Source organism: Asterias rubens, chromosome 9, assembly GCF_902459465.1.
Source record: "Asterias rubens chromosome 9, eAstRub1.3, whole genome shotgun sequence".
In the NCBI taxonomy this organism is placed as follows: domain Eukaryota; kingdom Metazoa; phylum Echinodermata; class Asteroidea; order Forcipulatida; family Asteriidae; genus Asterias; species Asterias rubens.
Window position 1 is genome coordinate 2,834,031 of NC_047070.1, and position 21,151 is coordinate 2,855,181.

Sequence of the window (21,151 nt, forward strand, 5' to 3'; positions counted from 1 at the left end):
ACTGTACAACCACAGGTTGCAGTTACGGCCATTTACTCTTTATTTCATCACATATTTGTGCAAGGTTTTTGATTGAAACTAAAGAACTTGTTAACCCTCCTAGGCTCATATTTATGGCACTGCTTAACGCAGAATTCTACGCTGGCGACCCATTGAATCATATGCATTACAGGGCGCAGCAAGCGCAGATTCTAGGATAAGCATTCCATACCATCTACTTTGGATTTAATGTTGGCCTGAAATATGGTATAGTGTGTTGAATGCATTAACACAGTTAGTTCTGTGCACAGCTGTGCCACCCTACAAAACCCATGCGATTGAAAGATTTTGAAGGGTTGGTCAACTCTCTGGAAAATGATGCCATTAATTTAATCAATATCCTGGGTCCAATTCCATGGCTCTGCTTACCGCCGAATTCTGCACTTACACCATTCTCTGCTTACGTGCAAGCGTAATTTCTGTGCAAGCGTAGTAACATGGAGTACGCAAGCATACCAGCAAAAATCCCTCGCTAACCAATGAAATACGCTTGACATAAGCACAGTATTCCCTGCTTCCTCAAGTGACGATTCTTTGCTTACGGTAAGCAGAGCCATGAAATTGGGCCAGAACATCTGCAATGACTTGGCTGTAACCAGTTCATCGTTTGGCCAAGAATCCAGTGACACTTTTGACTTTGCGAAGCGAAGCGAAGCATTTGACAGCACTTGCAACATTGATTTAAAAATAAAACTACAAGCAAAGGAGGACCGTACCCAGATGAACCGGAGTATCGTAGGGTGGCATGACAGTGGATTAAGATGCATGCAAAGAACAAGACAAGAAACATGCGCAGGCGGAAATTTATCAGTGGATAGTAAAAAACTTGAGTTGCTATGATGAGAAAAGTTAATAATCAAAGTGTTGGGTTATTTTAAGCACTGGAAGAAAAATGAATTTTCAAAGAGAGATTTCTTTTCCCACATAAAGCGATTAAGACGGAAGTATGTTAATTTAAATAAAAATAGACTCTCCCAAAATCTTACTCAAATGAATTTAAACATTTATAAAAAGCTGAACTTAATCGTCAAATGAAGATAATTTCACGAGTTAGAAAATTCCTTAAATTAAAATCACAACTACCAGAATGTATTCGAAAGCTTCCTAAACAAAAGCACCTTCACATTTAAATGTTCAGTAAAACCTGACTTTTTGAGGAAATTAAAATGGTCATAATGATAAGACAAAAAAGGGACTAATATTAAATCATGCTTTCAACCCAAAAGGGTCTGGAAATGCCCTAAATAAAAAAACTAAGCGTTTTTTACGTCTGGATCAGGGAGCTCAGAAGGGTAAGGTTGCTTATAGGACTTGCAAACAACATTTAGGTTTTCAACTTAATTTAATACTGAAGACATTAATATCAGGGATTTTCACTGCTAGACAATGCTGAAAGTGAAAGCACAAACAAAAACAAAAATGGACAACATGGAATGTGTTAGTGACATCATCTCTTTTGAAAGGACCTTACCCCCCCCCCCCCCCCCCCCCAAAGTTACATTTCTCAAATTGATATCATTTCAAAAAAAGTTGTTTAAAAAGTGGATAAAAATGAACCAATCTTCTGGATAACTTATTTTGAAAAGTTCTTTTGAACTGAAATTTATAAATCACTTGCGACTTCCAAGGAACATGTGGTGAAAAAAGAGATGAAGGAGAGCTAGTAAAATCCCACAAAACAGGTTGTTTTTTTAAAGGTTTTTTTTTAAGGCATTATTTGGTCAAGACTCTGCTTAAATATTGATTAATACAAAGGTGACACAATCTGGGATAAAAAAGCCTGTTCTAACTCTGGGGCAAAATGCTAGGAATAAAGTATACATTTAAAGCTTTAAATTTGCGCCTTGGAAAATTCTTGGATTGAGATGACGCAAAAGAAATATAATAAATTATTATTATTATTTATATTAAATTTAATGCCACTTAAAGAGGCCTCACAAGACCGTTTTTTTTAACTTGGTATTGTTTGGGTGACGGCAGTTGTTATAAAAGTTTAGTGGGTGCCTTAGGAGCACAGACAGGCAATGATATGATGTGTGTGTGTCATCAAAAAAAACACTGAATGAAAACATAGAAATGAAATATGGCAGAATGAATGAATGACAGGCAGGTATTATTATATATATAAATATATAATAGGTAGAGGGTACAGCATGGTTACCACGGTAATCAAGTGACCCCTAAAAATGAATACAGAAAGGGAAGAGAAAAAAAAATTCAAAATAAAGCACTGCAAGATTCTACCTCACACCGTTGCTGGAGAGAAAAAGTTCCCAAATTGATTAAAACACTTACGGGGTTCTGTTGGTTAGTGTCGGCACGCACTGGCCGTGGTTCGCTTTCTAAACTGAAGATCCACAAGGTGTGAAAAATGACAACAAAAAAAGGGGATAATCGGGAGTCAACATAAAAAGTGGTGGAAAATGTATGAACTTAATTTTACCCTAATCCCCTAGCCAAAACATCAAACAAAATCCCATTACCACGTTGATTTACTTTTTCTTCATAAATGTTTAAATTGCAGACTTTGTAAGCACCCATACAAGTAAAAAACATTCACCATTTTGAAGTTAAATCAACATCATTATCGTGACATACAAGCATTTCAAAGTGACCCAGTTATGATCCTCTAGCACTTGTTCCACATGGTCAGTTTCTTACTCTCTTGTCAAAGGAAGGATACTTTCCCTGATGTAAGATTACTACGGAAACCCTAAATGTTACAAACACTTTATGTTTCCATTCTTGTGTTTCTAGTAATATGTAATATTTGTCATTTCTGATTGCAGTCATTATTGTTTCCATGGCTTTGGATTATAAACATTTGGTTCCGATTGAAAAATGTAAGATTGAAATAGATGAAAATGGCCAGTCTAATACAATAAAGGTTGATGAGTTTTTCTCTAGTTATTGACAGGGAAGCAGTTCTTGCAGAACTGAAAAATATTCATGAAAACTATAAAATAATTATATAGAAATAGTTTTCAATTGTATAAACTAAGAACTCAAATTTGTCCACCTCAATCTATTTCCGTCTGATTTCAAAAGAATTTCTGGTTTTGTTTTCCCCCGCTTTGAACAAAACAATCTTTACCGACACTTTATCTTATCATCATAAACAAGAAACTGACAAGGCTGAAGTAAAAAACAGAAATGCGTCAGAGGTTGCCATGTGATCGTGAAGTTTGTTAAAGTGACATGCTAAGAGAGAGAGAGAGAGAGAGAGAGAGAGAGAGAGAGTGTGAGAGAAAAATACAGAGAGTGAATGAAATCATGCTCTGTTTGGCTGATTTTCATTTCATGCATAGACCTCAGGATGACCTCGCGATGACCCCTGACCTACATGGTATATTCCTTGCGTTTCTTTCTCTCAGCCAGATTACTGGGTACGAATGAAGTTGAGATGGGCCAGCAAGCTCGTTCATTGATGTGCCATAAAAGGAATACTGATTGGGATTTGGGTTTATTTTCTAGCATTTTATAAAAGAGACAAGACAAGAAGTGGAAGAGTTTGAAACTGTGAATAAAGAGTAGAGTTGGTTTGAAATCAAGGAGAAATTTACGGACGATTTAGACAAACAAACAAGTTTTAACGGCAGGAAAAGTGACATACAGTGTGTAGACAAAATAAACAAATACAATTGTCTTACTGAATAAATAATTGATCAAAGTATTGAAAAGATGTTTTGCACATAAACAATTATTTAGTAAATGAGACTTTTAAAAAAGTGACAAAGTAATCACATGTTTTAAATATTGTCAATAATTTGATATTTGGAACCTTGTTTAAGCTGAAGGCAAAATTATCATTTAGTTTTCCTACATACAAAAGTGTGTTTGAAGTAGAAAAAAAATAGAACAAATATAAATCTATTCTGACAAATTTCTAGGAAGATGATGATGTACAAATGCTGTACAGAATGATGATGTAAGAGAACAAACTTTCAAAAGTTACTTTGTCATACTGGTGCAAAAATCTGTACAAAAAATCATTTCAAATATGGATCTATTCACAATGAGACATTTTGTTAATGATAATAGTCCAATTAATAAGATGCAAAATCAGAAGTAAGAAAGACGACATTCCAGTTCAACACTGTAAAAAACAAAAGACGTTAGCGGCCAGCCCTTCATGCAGCCAGCTGCTATAAGAAAGTGCAGAAAAGTAGAAAGACACATCATGCATGCAATCAACCATTGCATACTGGTAGTGCGTAGGTTGGTTACCAATTCATTCATATATAACTTATGTGAATGTGAGTGCGGCAAGGCAACCAAGATGGCGGAGAATCATTATTTGCATTCCAGTCTGATGATGAGATGATGAGAGAAAGATTCAACGACAACAACGCATGCCTGGAATGGTTGGTGGTGATGGTAGTGGTGACCAGTGAGAAACGGGGGACCGTCGTATTCGATCTCCAAAAGTAACCATGCCATGTGCAGCGGCAGCAGCAGCAGCAAGATAGATGAGTGATGATGAATGATGGTAGTGAAGGTGTCGACTTGATGCATGGATGTGACACAGAGACACACACAGGAGAAGACATGACGGAGGTCCATCCGAGCTCCACCCTAAGCTTTTCTATTTTGTTTCTATTTCATTCTATCTCACCCTTACGCTCTTTCCCCTTGTTGCTTTCATTAATCTGCATTTTTTTCTCCTGGATCTCTTTTTCCTCTCGGGCAATTCGCTCGGCCTCCCCTTCAGCCAGGGTCTGCCAGTGGCTGCGGTTGTTTTGTACCCCTTGGAACAGCGGTGCCAATTGTGGCATCAAATCGGCTAGATTCTAAGGCAACGAAAAGAACAAGATGACCGATAGGTATAAACATGATCAATGGCTTTTCCCCCGGGTTTGGATTTCTCAGGGCAAGCCCACAGAGAAATCCTGAAGATCCTGAATGATGGTGTTAGAGCTTTAGTAGATGAAAGAAGCCGGCTCTGGTAGTTCAAACATTAACAGCGTATGTCAGCTTCAGCTCTCCACAACAAACTCCTGCAAAAGGTTAAAACATTGCCAAAACAACAAAAAAACGCATGTTGAGAGAAGAAAAAAAAACAATGGTTAGTCTGAATCAATGTGGAACTGTGTTAATACGCAAAATGAAAAATGGATTGAGAGAAAATTGCCTAACCCTCGGGAATTCTCCCCTCGGACATAGCCAGCCAGTTGTCACGGTTACGTTTAACACCATCATACAGCGGCAGTAGTCCTGGCCAGTTTTCCGAAAAGATCTGGTGTGTAGGAAAGATGGAGACATAGAAACCAAATGCCAAATGCAAAAAGAAAACTTCAATTGGTAAAGTGCGGCAGGCATACTAGATGTGCAAACAGTGTCTCACATTGCCCAGATATACCCACTATTAAATGTCAAATCAAGATAACCAAAGGTTGAGTTTTCTTATAGTGCAGGTAAACTTGAATGTTTTTGAACTTCAACATTTAAAAGTTTTCTGTAAAGGGGATGTTTCGTTATGGTCAAAGCAGGCCTGTCGATGTACATTGAATTGTGAACTCTCACCCAGTTGCTGCACACGCGCGCCCTCCCTCTGTTTTACATAGAGTGTGTGTGCGTGCAGTAACTTGGTGAAAGCTCATAATTCAATGTCCAGCCACTGGCATGCTTTGATAATGATGATACAGCCCCTTTAACCTATTTATGCACCATTCACTTTAGTGATTAATTGATCAAATGGACATAATCAAATGCATATTTCGTTTTAAAATAAGGTCTCAATTACACCCTCAAAAGTCCTTTTTCCCATTCTCAAACTATGTGGTCATGCATCTTTATTTTTCGCTTTCCAACAATTTTTTTGAAGGTGTTTTAAACCTAGCAACCGGTCGGTGCATGAAAGCGTTCAAGATCACCTCTCTGTCTATCTGGTGCTTTACCCAACGGGGGGCTTTGTCCAACAGGGGGCTTTGCCCAACTGTATTATTTTTTACTTCACTGGTTGATAAAATGTAAGTGATGCATTGTAAAGCCGAGTCCGAACAGCGACCTCGGCTACAGCTACGGCTAGATCGTGCACGTCTGCCTATTCTTCAACCTTAGCAGACGTGCTGATCTAGCCGTAGCTGTAGCCGAGGTCAGCCTAACTGTGTGGTCTGTGAATGGAAGACGTCATAAGTGGACTAGGTGGGGGTGAATGGAAAAGATGAAATGTGCGGGAATATGAGCACAATAGGACGGGGAATAAGACTTGATGGATCTGTGCTTGCATCAGAAGAAAGAATAGTCCCTTTCGAGTTCCTTTAATACAGACATGATACTTAACAGAGGCAACAAAGGCAATTGCCTCCATGCCCCTGATCATTGGCAATTGCCTTAGTGCCTTTAAAATGTAGAAAATTACAATTTCTTCATGGGGTTTCCTTTACCAAAATAGAAAATGCCTTGGTGCCCTTGCCCTTTCAAAAACGAAGTATACAGGCCTTTTAATAGTTGTCAAGAAAGTATAAGTTATCGGTTCTGGGTTTTTTTTTCTGTGAGTTTAAAAAGGCACAATTATGTATCTTGATAAACAACAAACTCCACTTTGTTTTCCACTTTGGTCAGCTTTAAGGGATCAAAAAGTCCATGCCTCTATTTCTGTTCATGCACAAAAAGAATTAATATTATAGGAAAAGGGCGAGAGTCAAGAAAATATTCAACATAGTGGGGCTACGGCCGACTTCACAAAGAGCTAAGGTTGCTCTCAAATGCCAATAGACCGATCCATTAAGCTCCACCCCATTGCGTATTGACCAATCACAACGCAACGAATGTCCGACAAATAAGGTCCGACATGCATGCGCGTATGCTTGGCGCGCGCGGCAGAGTTGTGCAGAAAAGCATTGGAGAGGCTCACATGTTCTTGCTCACATGTGCGTCATGGGCGGAGCCTAATGGATCGGTCTATTGATCTTAATTGCTTAGCAAAGTGTGATGTCACAATACAAATCTCTACGATGATACTGACAACAGGGCCCAATTTCATGGCTCCCTGCTTACTGCCGAATTCTGCGCTACGATCACCATTCTCCTTTCATGTTCAAGCCCCGAATTTCTGTGCTAGCTGTGTAAGCGTAGAATGTCTAGTAACATGAAGTACGCACGCGAACAAGCAAAAATTTCCCACTAACCCATGAAATACACTTGACATATGCGTGGAATTCCTTGCTTCCGCAAGCGCTGATTCTTTGCTTACAGTAAGCAGAGCCATGAAATTGGGCCCAGATCTACCTGTGAATCTTAGTGCTTTGTGAAATCGACCCTGGCCTTTTGGGGATGATTCAGAGAGGTCCTCTCAAGAGTAGTAAGGGGGGGGGGAGGGGGGAGGAGGGGGGCTTGAAATAGACAAATTTAATCTGCTTATGAATAATAATGAGTTGTGCTGCCATAGAGGAGAATCTGTTGCAACATGACAGAGAGACGATAACCTGCAGGTAAAAGTACACTTTTGAATATTGCAAAATGTTACGTCAGATGATTAAAAAGTCACTGTGATAAAAAAAGCCAGAAGCACAGATTGCCCAGAAATTAATAGGGCGGACTCACACACACTAATATGGCATTAAATCATTATAAAACAGAATGGGAATCAATGCAGTCTTTCAGTTAAGGCGGTTCAAATGAAAATTCTCAACTCACAATGAAATTTGTTTTAGTGACACATTGCAATTTCTCAAGTCAAATTGAGAAATCTCAAGTGCAAGCCTCATGGGTTTGAACATTAAAATGTGTGATTTTGTTTCTTTCACACATAAAGCAAGACTTTAACAGACCGTTTCTGTGTAATGAGTCTACTCTTATGATGCAATCAGGGGCCTTGCTCAAACCTCGGCTTTGGCTCCGGCTCCAGGCACCGCGTGTGAAAAAATACGTGCTGCTCCAAAATGCATGTTAAAGGCCAAGCTGCGTTTCAACTGATTACTTTAAAAGTCTCGAAAAAATAATACAGTGGAAAATTTGGTCAGGATATCGATGTCAAGCTGAAAACTTGACAGGTCAATAGCGTTTACCTTATAGACCGGCATGCATATTGCATCGATGAATCCAACTTGCATCTTGGGAAGTTCACTCTTTTTCCTCCTGTCCATCATTGCCTTTGGAAAAAAAGAAGAGAAATTTCTCAATATTAAATATGAAAAAGTTGTATGTCCCTGAAGGAGAGATCCCTTGGCTGCTGCTTTCAAGGTTGTATCCAAAACTTGAAAGACAAAAAGGTTCTCATATTAAAGGAACACGTTGCCTTGGATCGGTAGAGTTGGTCTTTGAAAAGCGTTTGTAACCGTTTGTTATAAAATGCATATGATTAGAAAGATGTTTAAAATGTAGATAAAATGATCCGCACAAGTATCACTCGAAGTTGCGTGGTTTTCCTCTTACCTCATCGACAAACACGGTCGGCCATTTATGGGAGTCAAATTTTTGACTCTCATAAATGGCCGACCGTGTTAGTTCGCAGAGTAAAAGGAAAACCACGCAATTTCGAGGCAAATGTGTGTGGATCATTGTATTCTACGTTTTAAACATCTTTCTAACCATATGCATTTTATAACAAACGGTTACAAACACTTTTGAAAGACCAACTCGACCGATCCAAGGCAACGTGTTCCTTTAAGGACTGGGGTTTGATGTTGTCTTGTGAGAAAATTTAAGTAGCGCTCACCATAATTTGCAGAAACGGACGCAAGCCACAGAACACAGTGCAAGGCACTTCTGAAGATTTGTTTGTTTCATTTACCTTTGCTGTCTTTCCTTTGTCAGTTGAGGACTTCATTGGGCAATGATGTTTCCAAAGGAACAAATTTACTCAAGATGCTCCAAAATAATATACCGTGTCTGGGCACAGAATTTTTTTCTCAGAATACTGACCTAAAGTGGTTAAAAGGTTTTGATGTCTTTTATAGATAAAGTTTTTGGCCATGACATGAATACCTACTCACTGTGAATAAAGATGTACGTAATATAATTTACTTGTAGAAGTTTCAGCTTCATTGGTAGTCAAGTTTTTGAGAAGAAAAAATACCCGAAAATAACAGAGGGATTTTTCAGGAGAGTCGCATATATACCACTACTGGTAAATACATTGGACATGCTAAAGTAATGTTTGTCTCCTGAAACAAAAATATTATTCTACTCTTTTCTCAAAAACTACAGCACCTCAGCAAGTACTATTTTAAAGGCTGTGGACACTATTGGTAATTGTCAAATACCAGTCTTCTCATTTGCTGTATCTAAACATATGCACAAAATAACCAACCTGTGAAAATTTGAGCTCAATCGGTCAAAGTAAGGTTTTATGCTAATAATTATTTTGAGTAATTACCCAAAGTGTCCACTGCCTTTAAGGGAACCTTTCTACCATATATCTTCAAACCGTGAAAGTTTAATGTAAATCTGTGGACATTGTGTTTTGTGTCGTACAAAAAATACTCAAGCCCTTTGATACTCACTATAGGTTCTTCTTTCAGCTGCTCTCTCTCCATGTCTCCTTGCTCAAAGAACTCACTTGCGACAAGCTCAGCAACCTTGCGCTGAACCTCCCATGGTTTGGTGATGGCAGACACGTCACAGGCTGTCATCATCATCCCTCTACATTGATGACAAAATAAAAATAAACAAAGAACATCACAGAAAGAGTATTATTTCTAACTGTTAAATATTTTACTCATTTAGTGTCTTTTATCAAGAAATTATTTAATGGCTTTACTCAAAGGGAAGGTACACCTTTGGTCATTGTCAAAGACCAGATGACAGAAAAAACACCCTTGTTGGACGAATTTGTGTGCTTTCAGATGGAATAAAAGACTCCTGGCTAGAAGTCTTTTATTATTTTAGTGAGAAATTACCTCTTTCTCAAAATCTATGCTACTTCAGAGGGAGCCGTTTCGCACAATGTTTTATACTATCAACAGCTCTCTAATGCTCGTTACCAAGTCAGTTTTTAAGTTAATATTTGTTTTGAGTAATTACCAAATGTGTAACTTCCCTTTAAAAAAGCACGCAGACAACATTATTGATAGTTGTTTATATATAAGCTGTTTTTGAAATGTTGACATATTATTATTTTATTTTTTTTACAAACTGAAATTTTCTTTTTGCAAAACAATTACTTTGGAGACCACTCTCGACCAATACAATCCCTTCACCAGTACCCCAAAAATATGCAAAAGCCATTTTATGAAACGCATACAAACTGCACTAACGGCCTAACAGCTCTGAGCCAACGATATATTATAATTTAACAGCAAATAAGGACAAAGAATGAGCCCCAAGCCATCATCATCTGGAATTTCCCCCGCTGAACAAACATTTTGCAACAAAAAACAAATCACAATTAAATTTATCCGCCAAATCCCAAAAAAAAAGCAATTTGTTTACTGCTTGCTTTGCGTCGAGAGTGTACACACTTACGTCTTTCTAATACAATCCTTCTTTACTACTGCGTGTGATTATCCATGCAGACGGTACTGTATTAATATTTACCCCGGATCGGCCAAATTGCATCCACTTTACAATGGCTGAACAGTCATGCGAATTAATAGTATGCATACAAAGGCGTTGTTATGTTCTTTTGAGCACGTATGCATTTAAGCACGTGCCTGTATGGTTGATAGGGAAACGTGTATACTACAAAAACAAAATGGATGATGGTTTAACAAAGAGCTGTTGTTTTGGGTTCTACGTATTGTATTTAATTTGTATAGTCAGTTGTATATTTTATCTTTATATTTTATTTGAGCTTGAGGTCATGATGGTATATGTAGAAGTTGCATTTTTTTTACATATGGTTTTGTGTACATACCCACCGAATTGGTGATGTAGATTTATACTATATAAAACATTGTCTTCAAGAAATTTTGATTGGAGAAATTTCAAAATATATGTGTCGAATATTGTATGCAATTTATTCTGCTTGTACCCGAATTTCATTTTATTTTTCATTGATAAATTGAACCTGTTTTTAACTAATAAATGTTTTATCCTTATGTGCCAATGGAAACTAAAATTCCTGTATATTTATGATGCGGACAAAAAAATATTCTACTTCTAATTCTAAATTTTCTTATTCACTCTACGTTTTTCTTTATTAATTGCAATTTCCCCGAGGGCTGAATTTAATTTATAATCTCAATAGGACAATATCTCACAAGTGTCGCATTTGCTTAATTTAGAGATGAATTTAAGAAATCAATACTCCAGGGATGAGATTTGCTACATGTGAAAATTCCTGAGAAAGTCTTTGAGGGCCTGACGTCGATTTCACCAAACTCTTCCTAACTTAGGATGATCTTAGGACTTAGGACAGGTTCAGTTCCGTACCCAAGTACGTAGGACGAATTGAACCCATTCTAAGTTAGGACGGGTTACCCGTCCTAACTCGAGTTAGGATTAATCCTAGCGTTTCGTGAAATCGGCCGCAGGCCTGTGAGTGGACCCTTAAAAAAAAGAGCTGAAAAACTGCATGATGTATTGGAATGATCGTGTAACGTCAAGTGAGTGCGTGTCTCGTATTTACGCTGGTCAAATTGGGGCACCCTATAATCCAGTTACTAGGCTTATCTCACATTAATGTAGTTGAACATTATTGCTGCCAAGCTTGTATAAGGCTTGACAAGATTATGTAAGGAAACAAACAAATACTGATCATATTAATTTTGGTTTTTTACCCATACACCGATGTGTGTTAGCACTGTATACTCAGTACTTTCCCGAGTCCTGTGAAAAAATATCACAGGCATGTTACTCGGGTGGGATTCGAACCCACGACGAATCCCACCCGAGTAACATGCCTGTGATATTTTTTCACAGGACTCGGGAAAGTACTGAGTATACAGTGCTAACACACATCGGTGTATGGGTAAAAAACCAAAATTAATATTCTTTATCCCCGATGCAAATTTAACATCTATTAAATACTGATCAAAAAAAAATTAAGGAAAAAAAAAAAATAAATAAACAAAGTTTGTCCTAGTCAATAAAAAAGCAGATATCCGCTTTAAAGACAGTGGACACTATTGGGGTAATTGTCAAAAACAAGTCTTCTCACTTGGTGTATCTCAACATATGCATAAAATAACAAACCCCAGAAAGTTTGGTCGTCGAATCTGCGAGATAATAATATAAAAACACCCTTGTCACACAAAGTTGTGGGCTTTCAGATGCTTGATTTCGCGACCTCAAATTCTAAACTTGAGGTCTCGAAATCAAATTCGTGGAAAATTACTTCTTTCTCGAAAAAAACTACGTTACTTCAGAGGGAGCTGTTTCTCACAATGTTTTATACTTTCAATCTCTCCCCATTACTCGTAATCAAGAAAGGTTTAATGATAATATTTATTTTGAGTAATTACCAAGTGTCCACTGCCTTTAATGAACATGCTAACTATATTAACTGCAAACTCTATCCTTTGCACAAAAAAGGTTAGAGTCCTGACGTTTCGACCAAAGCAAAGTCTTTATCAAAGGCATGGAAATCACACAGTAAGCACAAAATCGGCCATTATAAGCAGATGGGCCCAGGATAAGGGATTCGGTAGGTGGGGTGGGAGGGAAGTAAACCTACATGGATTGAGTAGGTTGGGAAGAGGTGGGTGGGTGGGGGTGGAGGAAGCCGGTGTAATGAACCCTACCTGAGCAAGTCTTTGTTTACCGGCTTCTGCCAATCCTTCTCTCCCTGTTCAACCAACTTGAAGAATGCATTACGCTTCCTATAAAAGAGAAGAGACCATTGACAACATTAACCAGCTGGAAGGTTTATAGGAGCTATAATAAGAAAACGGATTTGCATGAGAAGTTCCAGTTGCGGAAAATGCTGTTTCTATTTTTGAAGTGAAATGTCAGCAAGCTTCTTTCGTCACTAAATGAGGGGGGAAATTTACCATCTCTGTATATATATATATATACATTTGTATGTCAGCCATGATACTTGTTCCTTAAAGAATTTTTTTTTTATTGAGTACAAGGGCTGATCTACATTTTCTAACTAGGCTTTAATAGACTTTCCAGACCATTTAACAAGAAGTTTTCTGATTTTACCAAGGGCAAAACCATTGGAAATCAGATATTTAAAAGTATGGAGTTACACATCTAAGCGTAAGCTTTGACATATGCTACTACTGTGCAAAGAGCATTTTAAAGGCATTGTAACTGTTGATTGCAATCTTATACAGTTGTAGCTACATGTATATACCACAAAAATAACCTGTGATAATTTCATTTCAAAGGGTGGTAACATTTTTGAGATGCAGAAAATCTGGAGAAGCAAAACGTCCACGCAGAAGAATATTCTGTAATTCGATTGCACAATCTGAGAAAGTTACTGTCAGTAACGCTTCTCAAATTCAATTTTGTTCAGATAAAAAGTGATATATATTTTTATCCATAACCGCAATACTTTGAAATGAAAAAAAATTCTCAAATGTATTTTACTATCCAAAGCTGCCGTTATCTTCTTACCTAAGTAAGTTTGTATTGCCATTCATTTTCAGATTCATTACCAAATGTACACAGACCCTAGGAACGTTACAGAATTGGTAAGAAAAAAAAATCGTGAAGATCACAGATTTACATAAAACTTACACGGTCTAATGATGATGATAGTAGAAAACATCCCTTGAAATATTTCTGTCTGAAATGTCATATTTGATGAGAAATTAATAATCTACCTATAGCTCAGTGAGCGTTTTTATCATTTTTATTTTGCCATCGATGCAATGCAAAAATTGTAATCGGTTTTTCACTATTCTCTCATGACCCAGATGGCCGATCGATCTCAAACTTCTACAGGTTTTTTAGTTTATGTATATGGTGGATCACATAAAGTGCTCACACTGCCAGCAACTGTTTTGTTAGCAAAAACCAATTCTGTAATGTTCCTTTAAGCGAAAACATGCATGTTTACATGTTTGCCACATCTCTACATGCAATCTGACTCCCAAAGTTGCAGACCCTGGGTAGACAGTGTCTGTGAGTGATGCCAGTACAGGGGGTCTAGTAGAAGCTAGCGAAACGAAAAAGGAAACTTACTTGAAGTACAAAGCCAAGTCAGTGGAGAGTATAGCACTCTCCAGCATTCGTATCAATTCCCTATAGTCCTCAGGAGAAAGGAACTGGAAGATGTTGTTCCCCTTTACAAAGACAAGAATCACAAACATCAACAATAAGGCAATCAAAGTATACACAACCAACGGGTTGCGTTTAGTTATTAAAGTACGGAGCCTTAGGAATGGATATCACAACCAAGCCAGTGCTCAAGGGAACACAGAGAGTGATATCTTAGAGAATTTTTTATTTAAAGGCAGTGGACACTATTGGTAAAAACTCAAAAAATCATCATAAAACCTTACTTGGTAACAAGCAATGGGGAGCTGTTGATAGTGTAAAACATTGTGAGACTAACGGCTCCCTCTGAAGTAACGTAGTTTTTCAAGAAAGAAGTAATTTTTTGATTTCGAGACCTCAGAATTAGATTTTGAGGTCTCGTAATCTGAAAGCATACAACTTCGTGTGACCAGGTTGTTTTTTCTCCCATTATTATCTCGCAACTTCGACGACCAATTGAGCTCAAATTTTCACAGGTTTGTTATTTTATGTATATGTTGAGATACACCACCTGTGAAGACTAGTCTTTGACAATTACCAATAGTGTCCAGTGTCTTTAAACCAGCGACAAGGAATACGACACTTGAGCAATCTCAGACTGTAAAGTGATAAATCTTTGGTTTATGCAACAATGGTAACACTGTCTAGGGTTCTTTGAATTAAGATATGGATTACCCTAAACCGCCACTGTGCTAAAGAACAAGCTTGGATTACGCTTTTTGGATTTTTTATTTTGGTAAGTGAGAATACGGTAAAATGACATGTACTGGAAGATTTTTTATTTTTTTTTGGAAGGCAATATAAAGGAATGAAGTATTTATAAAATTACAATTTACAATTCACTTTTAAAGACCCTGGACACTATTGGTAACTGTCAAAGTCTTCTCACTTGGTGTATCTCAACAAATGCATAAAATAACAAACCTGTGAAAACTTGAGCTCAACTGGTCGTCGAAGTTGCGAGATAATAATGAAAGAAAAAACACCCACGAAACACGAAATTGTGTGCTTTCAGATGCTCGATTTCAAGACCTCAAAATCCAATTCTGAGGTCTCAAAATCAAATTCGCGGAAAATTACTTCTTTCTCGAAAACTACGTCACTTTAGAGGGCGTCAGCCGTTTCCTCACAATGTTTTATACTATCAACCTCTCCCCCATTACTTGTTACCAAGTACAATGTAAGGTTTTATGCTAATAATTATTTTGAGTAATTACCAATAGTGTCAACTGCCTTTAAGGAGAGGAGAAGTACAACTAAAGACAACATTTCACACATACCGGTACTTTGATAGTGATATGTTAGTGGAATATTTTTTCAGGCCTGGAATTTAATCTTTGAGAGGGCAAGGCCATTTTCATTTTGCAAAACGCACTTCTATTCGCAACCTTAAAGTCTTTGTGAAACTTTGGAGGGGCACCAATGCCAAGACCATCCATTGATTTCACCAAACTCTTCCTATTTTAGGATTAACCTTAGAACTTAGGACGACTTAAGTTCAGTAACCATAGACGTTACGACGTATTGAACCCATCCTAAGTTAGGACAAGTTCAATTAGGATGGGTTACTCGTCCTAACTCGAGATAGGATTAATCCTAGCGTTTTGTGAAATCAGCTGCTGGGGCAAAAGAGGTCATGACCTCAGTGACCTCTGTGTAATCCCAGACCTGAGTTTTGCTAGTATGTTGTGAATTCCCTTTAACACAGTTTCCCAGGCATGGTAGTGGGCCACCTTATCGTCAAGCACATCTGTGGGGACATTACAACCAATTACTTTGGCCTGTGGTCTCATACTCAGGGGTCATTGTTCTTGGATTGTGTCAGTTTCTGGTTTCATTAATACAGACTTGTAATTTTACCACAACTATCATGAGGACTCTAGGGTTGTTTTGGAGTTAGCAGCTACACATGACTCTTGCTAAGGGAGCTAGGTGCTAAGGATGTCATGTATAAAGCTGTTAAGCTGGGAAAAAAATGCTTAATGAACTTCTTTACTAAGCAAAAATTAAGTGGGACACTTAATGTACCTTTGGCTGGTAACCCGTTTCTATTGAGCAATATTTTTCAGTGCTTAGCAAGTTTTTGTGCTTGTAGTCTTTATGAAATAGGCCGTGGTAGGATGCAGTGGAGGGGGATGTCCCTAAGGACTACATTATCTATCCAAAAAGATTGTGACAGCAGAAAATATCTTCTTTCTTTAAGATAGTTGGAGTTGGTTGACTGCAAATTGCCTAATGTGGCATGTACCAGAGATGCCAACCCTTTGTCAACAAAAAATAGTATTCCAGTAAAAAGTCAGGTTTTTTTGTGTGTGATAAAAAGGCAATATTTTGCGAAAAGGGGAATTAAGAAAACATCTGGAGTATTCTAAATGGTTTTAACCAGATGACTCTTGTGAATTCGATTGATATGAATAAGCCATTTGCGAGTTAAATTTGAATAATGTCTGGTACAATGACTTGCTTAGCTACATTGCACCCTTTACATTTAAATTCCTCAGACTATCGCTAGGCCATGTGATTAGGGGCAAGCTTTTGTATAGCAACCTCCAGGATGAGCAAACCCTGGTACCATAGTGCTATAAACATCCATTCAGAATTGTGTATGGGTGTTCACCGTCTCTTACATAACTACGCAAAAGCTTGCCCCTAATCACACGGCGTAGCAACTGTCTCGATAGTGTAATGTAAACAGTGCATTGTAACCAAGCGAGTCATTGTACCAGACATTATTCAAATCTAACTCGCAAGTGGCTTATTGTGAGTGTCTATGTTTTAAAACAGTGTCTGATACTGTTTTAACAAATAGTCACACATTATTCTTTGTTGACAAAACATATTCAGACAAATCTTTCATTATGAATCAAAATAAACCATCAAATGTATCGCCAGTATTAAAGCCCTTGCTTATCCTAATCACAACAAAAACACATTAAACAAAATTATGAATAAAATGTGAACAATTTTACACGGCACCCACTGAGTTGAGCTCATAATTATGATTATTTTTCTTTGTGCATTTGTCTTGCCTCTGAAAAGCAGTTGGGGGTAAAAAATAATAAATATGAGAATCTTGCCAGCCCCAAAATATAAATTTCGTATCAATGTGTCCTTGCCAATGGGACAAAGGCTCTGTAACAAATCAAATCATGTAATGACGTCAATGATTTTATAGTCAAGCGAGGTTGCTTTGTGGGTTGTCATTGTCACGCCGTTATAAAATGCATTCAAGTCACCACGTCGGCCAAAAACAGCAGCTATAAAAAAAAAAGTCACCAAATTGGATGAGGTTGTATTTTACATTAAGAAAGCACACTCACACGGGACAACATGTACAAGAAGCTGCTCTGAACATTTGAAATCTTCAAAATAAGTTTTTCATGACAGTGTCTTGTTTTTCTCATAATTTTCTCAGTATGTTCACACTTGTATGTTTACAATTTTTTACAGGAGGGCACAGTACCACACACTGGACACAATAATAACCATCAGAAGTCCTTGTCTATAGTATCTTTGTATATATAGCCCTTTTCAATTGTGAAGTGCATCCAGGGAGCAGGACCAAATTTCAAGGCCCTGCTTACCATAAGCAAAGAATCGGCGCTTGCGGAAGCAGGGAATTCTGTGCTTACGTCAAGCATATTTCTTGGGTTAGCAGGGAAATTTGGCTTGTGTGCGTGTGTACTCCATGTTACTAGGTACTCTACACAGCTAGTGCAGAAATTTGGTAAGCAGAGAGTGGTGATCGTAAGCGCAGAATTCGGCGGTAAGCAGAGCCATGAAACTGGGTTTGGTTTACCAAAAATAATCTCACACAGATATTATTCCTCCAGCTGTCAAATTGACCAACATCGATCTGTTCCCGACACTACGGCATGAAGTAATATAATCGAGGTAACACTGGTGAAAAGCCAGTCATTGAACACTGTCAGAACACTCCATCTGGTCACATCCTTGTAACATGACCTTCTGCTTGACATAACATATGTACTAGAGGCCGTTGACCCTATAAAAAGTGTACAAGCGGCTCGAGCGGTAAAATATACAGCATCTACAGCCCTTTTCACACGAGAGCAATTTAAGAGCAATTTATCAAGGGTCCCTTTTCACACAAGAGCAATTTAAGAGCAATTTAGCAAGGGTCCCTTGCTAAATTGTAGCATGGTTGTAAAACTTTACAAAAATGTACCTCATGTGAAAGGACAGCAGTCTATTTCTACTGTCCAAGTTCTCTTGCAAATACTTGTCAAACATTGCTTCATTTTACAACCATGCTAAAATTCAGCCAGGGACCCCAGTTAAATTGCTGATGTGTGAAAAGCACTTCTTTCTGACCCCTTGAAGCGCCCTCTGTTGGTTATGTAATTGAGACTGAGGTGAGCGATTGTATTTTTATTTTGGCAATTAGTGTGAGCTGCCGATGTTCATATTAATTGATGACGGTATTTTAATTGAATGATATTCATTGATGTGACACTAATTGAATGTCATTGATCAGGCAACATGAGTGTGATGAGGAGACAGTCTTCACTGCGTGGTGATGACCAGGGTCCAACTTCATACAGCTAAGAATATTGCTTACCAACTTTCTGCTTAGCAGAAATGAGCAGGCTACCAGTCACAAATTTGTACATGTGACATGGTAGTTTGGCTGGTAACCTTGTTCTGGTTAGCAACATTTTGTTGCGCTTATGACAACAGTTGGGGCTTCCCAACTTTTTGGCTTAGCAGAAATGAGCAGGATACCAGTCACAAATTGTACACGTGACATGGTAGTTTGGCTGGTAACCTTGTTCTGGTAAGCAAAATTTTGTTGCGCTTATGACAACAGTTTGTGCTTACCAACTTTTTGCTTAGCAGAAATGAGCAGAATACCAGTCAAAAATTGTAAATGTGACACGATAGTTTGGCTGGTAACCTTATTTCAAAGAGCTGCTTCACCCAAAAAGAAATTGCTTACCAACTGTCTGCTTAGCAGAAATGAGCAGGACACCAATCACAAATTGTACACGTGACATGGTAGTTTGGCTGGTAACCTTGTTCTGGTAAGCAAAATTTTGTTGAGCTTAACAACTGTTTGAATAGAGTAAACACCAGCTATGGCTTATGCAGTCACAGCCAGAGGATAAATGCAGATACCTAGCCATGACTGGAGTAAAGCCAATGGTTTGGATTAAATATGGCTGAGGAGAATCAAAAGGGTCAGAGTCAAAGTTTCAAAAGGGTAAAATCCGTGTTTTTACCTCGCTGTTGAGAATCATTATGCAGTGGTCAAAGTGATGATGCTCCATAGTGGATGTACCATACAGCTGAGACAGTGCTGATGACGTCCTAAACAAAGAAAACAAAATAAGATAATAAGAAACAAAACCAGTACTTGAAATAAATAAAGAAATGTATTAAAGGTAGTGGACACTATTGGTAATTACTTAAAGTAATTACTAGCATAAAACCTTCCTTAGTGACGAGTAATGGGGAGAGGTTGATAGAATAAAACATTGTGAGAAACGGCTCCCTCTGAAGTGACGCAGTTTTCGAGAAAGAAGTAATTTTCCACGAATATGATTTCGAGACCTCAGATTTAGAATTTGAGGGTCTCGAAACCAACCGTCTAAAAGCACACAACTTTGTGTGACAAGGGTGTTTTTTCTTTCATTATTATCTCATAACTTCGACGACCAATTGAGCTCAAATTTTCACAGGTTTATTATTTTATGCATATGTTGAGATACACCAAGTAAGAAGACTGGTCTTTGACAATTACCAATAGTGTCCAGTGTCTTTAAATCAGTACCCGCTGCAGAAAACACAAAGTATTCAAGCTGCCTCTCTAGCCAGCGGTCTAGCTTGGTGGTCTAGTGGTCTAGCAATACAAAGGTCATGGGTTCGAATCCCACATTCATGAGTGACTTGCATGTTGATTTTTTGTTACAGAACTCGGGAGAAGAACTCGGGAGAGTACTGAGTTTACAGTGCTTAACACACATTGATGTAAAGGTAGAACAAATTATGAAATCAGATCAGCATATTAACTGGTTTTAAATACCAAGAGGCTCTTAGCTTTGAGATTTATTTTCTTTTTTTGTCTGATAATAAACAGCATCTATTGAAGGAGAACAAAAATAATAAATGTGTTCTTTAGTTACTGGGCTCCATTTTAAAATTAAAGTTTCTTGAGTTTATAAAAAGAAGCTTGCATGGTGAGGTATCAATATATATTTGGTTTGCGGTAACACCATGTGTGTATCTACTTGCCAGGTAGAGTTTGTTCTTTAGAGAACTGTCTTGCTATATATATTCTACTACCGCAGAGTAGATTTTTCGGGAGACTTCTCAGTTCTGAAAAAAAAAACTGTCCTGCTTTTAAACTACTACCAGGACGGAAGGTAGCAATTCGGCTGGGACAACTACTTTACTTATAGGATCATTATTAACTACCACTGAGTGAGTTCTTAATTGGTCTAAACGCTTCGACTAGATTGTTCTAATCATCATCAGGAGACACACACACATGGTGTTACCGCAAACCAAATATTTAAGATCTACTACTCCAAACTCTATGACTTCAGTAAAAATTTCTATGTTCATAATTTATTCCGAGGGATTCTAACCGCAGCTTCCTGCGGCATGCGACGACGACAGAGCCCCAGACAGCTGAATCAGCCAGCCCGACGACGAGTCACGTCACAAAGCTCCGTCGGGTTTAGGGAGAGTCAAACGGTCTAGAAGCATCAGGCAAGTTTCACCTCACACATGCTTCGCTGCCTCCCCCTTCCGTCTAATTATCTCTAAATGACCTGTGTGTGCGCCCCCCCCCCCCTCTCACCCCCAGGTCGGAGTTTCAGCTTCATTGGCAACGCTGATGCGCAATATGGCGAGATTTTTTAGCGCAGAATGGAGAGTCTCCCATCCTCAAGCTGTTTTATTTATTTATTTATTTTATAACTTCGAACATAATTCTTATAAGTTGGCAGGGGGCTGTCTACGGTAAGGCAAAAGTTTTAAAGAAAATTAT

The 21,151-nt window shown here is 38.1% G+C and overlaps 1 protein-coding gene across 1 annotated transcript in view; it reads right to left on the reverse strand.

The window, feature by feature from the left end:
• Positions 1-21,151, reverse strand: part of LOC117294663 (cGMP-specific 3',5'-cyclic phosphodiesterase-like) — a 146,675-nt gene that overhangs the window by 6,722 nt on the left and 118,802 nt on the right. The window contains exons 13-18 of the mRNA XM_033777168.1: positions 19,380-19,467; positions 14,062-14,162; positions 12,666-12,743; positions 9,486-9,624; positions 8,049-8,132; positions 4,655-4,829 (exon numbers count right to left, since the gene is read on the reverse strand). Of these exons, the coding sequence (XP_033633059.1) occupies positions 4,655-4,829; positions 8,049-8,132; positions 9,486-9,624; positions 12,666-12,743; positions 14,062-14,162; positions 19,380-19,467 (665 nt within the window). The remainder of the gene's footprint in view (positions 1-4,654; positions 4,830-8,048; positions 8,133-9,485; positions 9,625-12,665; positions 12,744-14,061; positions 14,163-19,379; positions 19,468-21,151) is intronic.